At 60.4% G+C, this 8,664-nt stretch overlaps 1 protein-coding gene across 2 annotated transcripts in view; it reads right to left on the bottom strand.

The window, feature by feature from the left end:
- Window positions 1–2,557: 2,557 nt before the first annotated feature.
- The window catches only part of ABCG1 (ATP binding cassette subfamily G member 1), a 49,728-nt gene continuing 43,621 nt past the window's right edge, over window positions 2,558–8,664 (bottom strand). For both annotated transcript variants that reach the window (XM_028504512.2, XM_028504513.2), the window contains exons 14-15: window positions 8,076–8,194; window positions 2,558–6,943 (exon numbers count right to left, since the gene is read on the bottom strand). In XM_028504512.2, coding sequence (XP_028360313.1) covers window positions 6,715–6,943; window positions 8,076–8,194 — 348 coding nt within the window. In that variant the 3' untranslated portion in view covers window positions 2,558–6,714. The remainder of the gene's footprint in view (window positions 6,944–8,075; window positions 8,195–8,664) is intronic.

The following is an 8,664-nucleotide window of genomic DNA, read 5'->3' as shown; positions in this document are numbered from 1 at the left end:
TGGAAAGGAGACCCCACAGGTGCGTGACGACGGAATTGTAGAACATGGAGAGGCATTAAAACAAAATAGCCGCCACGGCCAGTGAATGCTCTCAGGAAAACCAAGCCCCCATCTTGGTGTTCGGACCAGGCTGCCCTGAGGCCTCCAGGGACCCACGGTGAGCAAGGGCTGAGCCGTAAACACGCACACCCAGGACTTCCTGCCTTCCTGCCTTCCCCTGGAGGCCCGGTCCAGTTCACCCAGCAGCAGATGGCCCATCGGGCCCCCAGCAGGGAGAACGGATGCGCCTGGTGTTCCAGTGAAGCCTCAAAGCCTCGTTTGGCAGCCGCCGTTTTCTCGAAAGCTCCCCGTGCTGGGCCGGGGGCTGGGCCAGGAGGAAGGGCTGGTGCAGACCGGGCCTCGGACAGGTAAAGCAAAAGGACAACAGTTCACGCCGGGTCCTGGCAGCAGGGGCTCCCTGAGGTCTCCTTCAAGGGACACCCGTCCAGGGGATCTGAGAATGGTGCCAAGAAGGCCAGTGGGGTGGGGGGTGGGGAGGGTCACACCTCACCACTCCTACGCTGGCCCGCCGGGCTTCAGCATCTTGTCGCAGCTCATTGGGCCCCTGCTGCCCTGACCAATCACCCCCATCACGAATGGGACAGCAGGTGGCTTACAAGGGCCCCCAAATCAGGTCTCCTACATCAGTGAACATAAGGAGATGCCATTAAACTGTATGCAGTATCAGGGCCACGCTTAAATGCAGGTGCAAAGGGGCCGAAGGCGCCCACAGGTGACCGGCCGGAGCCTCCGCCCCGTTTCCTCCGTGCAGACGCAGCAAACAGGACAGGGCGCTCCTCCGAGAGGAAACTCCCGCTGAATGTAGTCATTTTAAATTTCCCCATTTTTTATTTATGTGGCTGGGGCACACACCACTCCCAAGATCTGGTTAAAACCACGAAGGCCCGTGAGGCATCCACACATGCTTGTGGCCGTGTCCTTGACTTGGGCTGCAAGGCGGTGGCCGTGGGGGCCGGTGCCCCGGCCATGGAAGGACCACACAGATGGCCCAGGCCCAGCTGCAGGCTCCGCCCGGGGCGGGGACACGGCCAGGTCACTCTTGTGTGTCCACTCCCTTCTCTTCAGCTTTGCAATGGTCACTACATGGTGGAGACGCCCCAGGGCGGGGTTCCCACCCACGACAATCCCCCCACCCCTGGCCAGAATGTGGTGGCTGGTGCGTGTGGATTGTTTTCTGCTGTTGGCCCCAGGGGGCTAGCTGAGGGTGGAGCAGCATCGGGGGCCCTAAGCCTGGCATGCACCCATGGGAGTCATGTGTATGCCCCAGGTCTGCACAGGTGCAGGGCAGGCTTCCCGGAGGGGCCCCGACACGCCTGTTGGAGGAAGATTCCAAGTGGGCATGCTCAGAGAGAACATCAGAAGCGGAGCAAAGGTCAAACCCTTCCCTTTCCTCAAACACAGGAACAGGAGTCGGAGGGGGATGCCCTGGTCTGAGACAGTCTAGCCGCACAGCCTGAAGAAGGGTGCGCATGAGAGCTCCCTCCTCACGCTCACCGCCTTCCCGCCCAGGAGATGTGGGTTTAACACAGGCTGGAGTGAGCTTGCGAGTGTGAAAATGAATGCCCACTAGGGGTGGGGGGCGCCCCGCTCCTTCCCTGCTTCTGGTCCCAGGGCAGCCCCGATGATTGTCTCAGCGGCATCTCCCTGACTCAAGAGGACCCAAGTGCAAGGACCCAGTGTGACCTTGACGTTCACATAAACTGGAGGGAGGGCCCGTGCTCTGCAGAGCGGGCTCCGTCGGCAGGCAGCGCCATCACGAGCTCGCCCCGCATCTGGGGCGCTCTCTGACCGTGCACGCCATGCCTGGCTCCCTGTCACTCAGGAGGATGGCAGAGGCCATGGGTTCTGTGACTGCGCACGGCCCTGCTCTTGGCTCTGTGTCCTGGGTCGGAGGGAAGCCCCGTGTGACAGCCGGGCCCCAAGCACCGCTGCCCCCGAAGCTGAGGGACCTGGGAGCTCATGCAGCGGGTGACCCCAGACTCCTGCTGGGTCCCGCTCAGCCTGACTGGGGGGGCCAAACCTCAAGGGGGTGCTCTCCCCGGAGCAGCCCCCCCCCCCCCCCCCCCGCACCGAGGCCACGGCCTGTCCTAGACGCTGGGAGCCGTGACTGAGGATGACGCCCGGGTGGGACACTTCCCGGCGACCATTGCAAAGGTGAAGGGGCCGGAGGGTGCGGGCCGCCCGCACTGGGGGCCTTGGCACTTCTTGAGGTCATGGCCGACAAGAACAGGGCAGGAGAAGGTGGGTGAGGAGTCCGGGAGGACAGAGGCGGACCACGAAACTCTGAGACAGTTCAGCACAAAACACAAGCACTCCCAAGGGATGAAGGAGATTGTTTACATTCAGTGCTGGACCAGAATCCCAGGCAATAAACCCAAACGCCTCCTAAGCGCATGGCAAATACATTCAAAACAGAACCTCAGAGTGCACCCTCACCAGCCGCATTGGAGCACGTCGTTTTGATTCAGAAGTATTTAACAGTGAACACAAGAAAAAAGCTGTATATAAAATACTTTATTAGCAGTCGTCATTTCTCAAAAGTATCTAACTGTATAGTCATACATTCTGCAATCCCTCCCCCACTTGGAGCGGTTTCACTTTAGTTTTTGTCGCGTTGCAGCTCAGCGGGCGTGCAGGGCACCTCGGTGGGCCTGACTGTGCGCTTAACTGTCTGCGCGGCAGGCATGAAGTGGGGGGGTTTTCCCTCCCTTTTCTTCAGAGTGCAGGATGGCCGAGGACTCGCAGACAAAGGGATATGCTATCACACACAACCTAGCACAAGCCTGCACGTGTGCACATGTGTGTACACACACACACACACTCCAGCTCTCTGCCCACGCTCATCCACAGGTGGCACCCCTTGGCAAGGCACCTGAAGGGGAGAGGCATGGCCCCCCTCCCATCTCGGCTACCCGGTGGGAGCTAGAATTCCGGGGTGAATGGCCACTAAGCTAGCATTGCATTTTATACAAAGTGCTGTCACCTACGCTTGTATACTGTGCATAGGGGGCAATGTGGCAAAGCAAAAAAAAAAAAAAAAGAAGAAGAGAGAGACTTTGGGGTCAGACTGGGGATCGAATTCCAAATCCGCTCTTTCCTGGCCCTGGGACCGGGGACCCTGCTGCCCCTCTGCCAGCCCCGGTGTCCTGCGTCTCCTGAATGAGCAGAGTGACATGGTCATGGATCCCTGCCCACCTCTCTGCCCTGGGGGGCGGGAGGGCTGGCCCACATCGTCTGAGCTCCCTCCCAGAGCCCAGCACCTGGGCAAGCACCGAGCTCGGGGACGGACAGTCCGCGTTGGCCGAGTAGACAAACAAGAGGAACTCATAAGGCATCAGCGTGGTGCCCGGAACACGTGGCCAAGAAAGATGCTGAATCCATTGGGGCTCAAGTTTTTCTCAGGGACACGACCGAAGTGGCTTTGACCTTGTGGATGTCGCCAGTCCCTGCCTGCCCGGCCCTGCCTTACTCGGGGTGGGAAGCCGGCCTTCCTGGGGAGGGGTTTCTGCCTAAAAGCCGGTCAGTCCACGTCACTTCCTGGTCCTGAAGGCCCCTCCCCCAAGGCGACATACTCTGACTCCAGCATCTTCTGGGGCGAGCTCCCTGCTCCACCCGCAGCAACTTTGGAAGAATTTCATGCTCTAGCCGATGTTCAGTGAGCGTAACAGAGGGGGCAGGTGTGCTCTCCATGGGGACAGAGGCGAGGGGCCCCCCTGACGCCGTCCTGGGGCCAGGACAGTGGCTAGAATCCCAAGGGCCCCTTTCTCTCCTGACGAGTCTCATTTGACAGCAAAATTCCCCAAGCTCCCACCTCTGCTCTGCCCACCTCCGGGGGAGCAGCTCATCGTGTACCTGGGGGGCTCCTCCTTCTCTAAATCGAGACCCGGTCAGCGGTGCAAGGAGTGTTTGCACCCCCGCACTCAGAAACCATGGAGAAGCCTCGGGTCTGGGAAGCTGGCCGGCCCATCCCCACCTGCCTCCTAACTGCAGCCATTTAGAAAAATCCATCAGCGGGTGGCTTGGAGGCTATCTGCAGCCAGTGGAATCAGGTGTGTTCTCAAACTAGCCTGGAACAAAAGCAGAGGGCAAGTACCTGGAGATCCAAACAGAACGGCTGCATTGCAGTAAAAGCTGGTAGGGGTTTCCAATGAGATTGTAGAAGCAGGGGGTACCCGCTGACAGTTACATTGGGGTGAAGGCAGCATCCCAGCGGTGACACTTCCTCAGTCAACAGGGCTGTCGGTCTCCCCAGGCAAACTGTCCCGGGGTGCTGGCTTAGTGCACTTGCTACACCCCACTTAGCATCCTTTAAAGGTAGCCCTGGGTTACTCTGCCCGCGGGTTTCCCTTCTAGCGGACCGACAGCCGTCCCGTCCCAAAGATCCGCCCCTGGGTGGGGGCGGCCTCCGTTGGTGCCTCATCTGCAAAGGGATGACTGTCCTCCGCCAACAGTGAGAAGCCGAGATTCAGGGAGCATGAGCCCCTTATGGAAAAAACCCCTTCCGCGGGCTCAGGAGTGGAGATTTTACAGCTAAAGGAGTCTCTCGGTTTCCTTCCGAAGTTGCTGAGACGCAACGCCGAGGGCTCGGGGAATGGGATGCAGCCGCCCTGCCATGGGGACGGCCGACCCCACTGGGGCAGTGCCTGGCCTGCACGTTCTGAGTCGGGACACGGAGCCGCCACCAGAAGGGCTCGCCTGGCATCGGTGGGGCGGGGGGTGGGTCCCTAAACACTGACCTCACCTGATGCGATGCTGAAGCATGCTGGGTGATTCTCTCCTCTCCCCAGCTCTGCATGTGCTAGGCTGTTCCTACGTGGGTCTATGTGTGACGTCCTACAATCAAGCCCACCTTGGAATTGACAGACGACGTTTCACAAAGGCTAAGTCTGACCCTGGTCACATATAACACAGCCTGGGAGGCAATGCCGCATTCGTGTGGGACAAGCAAACCTAAACTTACATTGTAATACACCTCGATGGTGTCTGCTAAAAAGGGCCTGAGGCTGAAAAGTCGACCTCTAAGAACTGGCAGATTGAATCTGTGGGCGAGTGAAAATGGAACTCCTTTTGTTCTCCGAAGTAGGAACGAAGAGTGTTGGGAACGGAACCGAGGAATCCCTTAGAGCAGAAATGGCCTTGAGACCAGCTGGTGCCTCCGTTCACTGAAGAGGAAGCCAAGGGCCAGAGAGGGTGTGAATTCGCCCACAGACACACAGCCTTGCATTAGGGGGCCCCGGTCCCGGGGCAGCGATGTGCTCAAGCAGGGAGAGCAGTCCCACTTGCCCTCAGGTGGTCCTCTGGGGCCGGAGCCCCCTCCTGCCTGTGGGCACACCGCCTCTGACAGCGGGCAGGCGTGCGGGGCCCCGGGAGGCAGTCAGAGGCTGCTCACCCTGCTCACGCTGCTGCTCCTGCCCTAGAGAGAGTGGCTCCCGAGGTCACGCCCCCGGGAAGAAGGGGTCTCGGCCTGCGAGGCCTGCACAAGGCCGACACTGAGAAGGTGGTTTGGCTGAGACACCGCAACAACCGGCCTCTGGAGGGGCACTTGCCCACGGCCTGTCTGGCGAGCTGCAGACACCTCGGCCCGCACCGAGAGCCCCCCGGGCTCCTGCTCGGGCCTTGGGTCCTAATGAGGTCTCGGCAGGTCCCATCTCGTGCGGTCAGCTCACCTTTCATGGCTGCACCTGGGCCCCCTCAACGCCCACACCTGAACACGCCCCCCCAGCCGGCGTTCCCAGGTTCAGTGGAGGTAGTTGATGTGATCAACAAGGACAAAGGAAATGGCTGTAAAAACGCAACAGGGCGGACCTTCTAGAATTTTTTTTTTTTTTAGCAAAATTAAGGTGCTCAGAAAGTTAAGAAGAAACAATATATTTTGCTTAAAATAAGAAGCAAAGGGAAAATAAAATACTTGAAAAGACTTGGCCAATTTCGCCTAACTTTTCGTTTGACTTTTCAAAATTTCCGCACGGCGCCGTGCGTCGCACCGCTCCAAAGTCTCCTCTCAACCTGGAACCCGCGTGGGCACTCTCCCCAAGTTCACCCATGAGGCCAGCTCACCCTGAACAACGCTCTTCAACAAGTACTAGAAAGATACAGTTTCTTAAATAGGAACGCAATTCATCGACTTTTGGCTTGGAAAAACGACTCCTCGTTGCAAAAAGAGACAAACTGTAGAAAGACGGAAACTACGAAAAAAAAAAACAAGTCATAAAACGGGGCCACTTTTCTCTCTGCCGTTCTCCCCCCAGGACGCGACTGCGCGGTGCCCAGCGGAGGGGCCGCCTGCCTCCCCCCTGGCTGGGGCCAGGGCGACCTGGTCGTGAGGAAGAACGTCGCCGAGGGGGCCTCCTGCCACCGGCCGGGTTGCAGGCGTCAGCTCTGCCCCAGCTCTGGAAGTCTGAGATTCTGCGTGTGGAGATTATCCTTTCTACATCGTCTTCCTAGTTTAAGCTGGAAAGGGTGATGGAGACAAGGCCCGGCCCCACCGGGCGGAGCCGTCGGACGCTTGGCACCCACGGACCAGACGCGGTGGCCGGGGGTTGGGTCACAGTCGTCCCTGCGTCCTCGGGCACAGGCCGGCCGCCGCCGCGGTCCTATAGGTTGCCCCGGGCGGCTGTGTCCATGTTTCCTCTCTTCCGGCGGCGTCCCGGCGCTCTACCTCTCGGCCCGGATCTTGTACCTCAGGACGAAGTAGGCGATGAGGCGCAGCGAGATGAAGAAGATGCCCAGCACGATGAAGTCCAGGTAGAGCTTGGCGTTCTCCACGTCCAGCTCCCGCAGGATGGCCTCCGACTTCTGGAAGTGGCAGGTCTCGTCGATGTCGCAGTGCAGGTCCTCGCGGTCCAGGCCGTAGATGGACAGGATGACCCCTTCAAAGCCGTACCTTAAGAGGAGGGAGGCCGGCGTGAGGCGGGCGCCGCCCTGAGACCCGACTCTGCCTCCCCCCACCCCCGACTCTGCCCCCGTTTGTTTGCTGCGGGCAGCAGCACCCTGACCCCGTCTCTGTGGTTCCCAGATCCGTCCTCACTGAGACACCTCCTCTGCCCCCAGCCCCTCCCTGGAGAAGCCCCGGCGACAGTGTCACTGTATCTTCCAGTTCTGTCCCCTGCAAACGGAACGGACCGATGGACTGTAGGTACACGCTCCGTGGGTGAAGGGCCTGAACACCCCGTGCATTACCTCTGAGGGCGCACGCTTCTCAGCGGTTAGCTAGGACAGTCTGACACCCCCCGAGCACCGCGCACGCTCTAACAAAACACGGCCGCCCGTCTCTCGCTCCTGCCAGCTCTGCACCCTCAGAACAAAAACGCTCGTTTTGAGGAGAAAGACAAGGTGTCAGGTTTCCTGAAACTCTGTACAGGCGCTTTGTTCCCCGTTTGTTTTCCAGAACAATCTGCCGGGGCCCGAGCTGGCACAGAAAAGAAAAGCCTGCCCCAACCCGGGAGCCGTGTGTGTCCTGTGGAACCGCCGCGGCTGGCCAGAAACGCCCTGGGGACGAGCGTGGCCGCCGAGGACCCGCCCGCCCGGCGGCCCCTGAGCGTGGAGCACGTGGCCCGGCGGCCACGGTCAGGATGCTCGTGTCCGGGGGCGTTGGGACACTTAGCTCAGGACTCGTCTCCCGCGGGCTCGCTCATGCGGGTTCATGATGCTCAGAAACGTGCACGAGCACCACTTATTCCGGAGAGGAATGACACGCCGTAAAGGTGGAAACACTCCCCAAGGCACCCAGGAGCAGAAACGCGGGCCGACCCGGCCTTCTCGGGGGACGAGGGAGAAGCCTTGACCCTACTCCTCTGGTTGTGTGTGCGGCCGAGGGGGAAGCACAGGAAACCGGGACAAAAGTAAAAGGTGTAGCTCTTGGATCCGTGACCTCGGCATCGTGCCACCAGCGTGTAGCGGACGGCCAGGCCAGGACGCGGCTTTGGCGAGCGTCTGCACACGCACAGGACCCCCTTCCCGCTGGCACCGCAGAGCTCCCCAGCTGCAGGGGGCACCCCCGCCACCCGCCAGGCTACCTGACGTAGGAGATGTAGGACATCCATTGCAGGTAGGTGGGGATGGTGTCGAAGCTGACGAAAAACCCGGAGAAGAGGAGGACGGGGATGGCCGTCACGGGGCCCACGAAGGTGGCCACCTGGGGGACACAAGGAGAGAGAGCTCACGGTCCCGCCTGCCCGGCTCCCTCCGCAGGCAGCTCGAGGACGCCCTGCTCCTGGATGGTCCCCTGGACAGTCCCCTGGGCCACTGGGGAAGGACCAGTTTCCAGGACGGGTTGTCCGTGGACCGAGACGGCCCGGAGAAGCGTCTGGCTTGGGGAGCCAGCAGCCTGCTCTCGGGTGCTCGCGATCCGCCCGAGTTCTGGCTCTGCTTCTAGGGACAGGCCTGGCCCGAGCTCCCCGAGGCCACAGAGGCGCAGATACAGCACACGCACCAGGGTTTGGCAGGCTGTGGGTGGGTGGGTGACACAGGAGTCTAGAAAGGGGCATGTGGAGGGACTCAGATGGGGTGGGAATGTGGGGGTCCAGGGGGGCTTGAAGGGATGTGCAACTGGATCCCCCAAAGCAACGAAGCCTAGGCACTGAGAACTTGGCCTCTGAGCTAGCT

Source organism: Phyllostomus discolor, chromosome 2, assembly GCF_004126475.2.
Source record: "Phyllostomus discolor isolate MPI-MPIP mPhyDis1 chromosome 2, mPhyDis1.pri.v3, whole genome shotgun sequence".
NCBI classification, from domain to species: Eukaryota; Metazoa; Chordata; class Mammalia; order Chiroptera; family Phyllostomidae; genus Phyllostomus; species Phyllostomus discolor.
The sequence above is the reverse complement of the archived record's forward strand: the minus strand, read 5'-3'. Positions and strand labels throughout refer to the sequence as shown.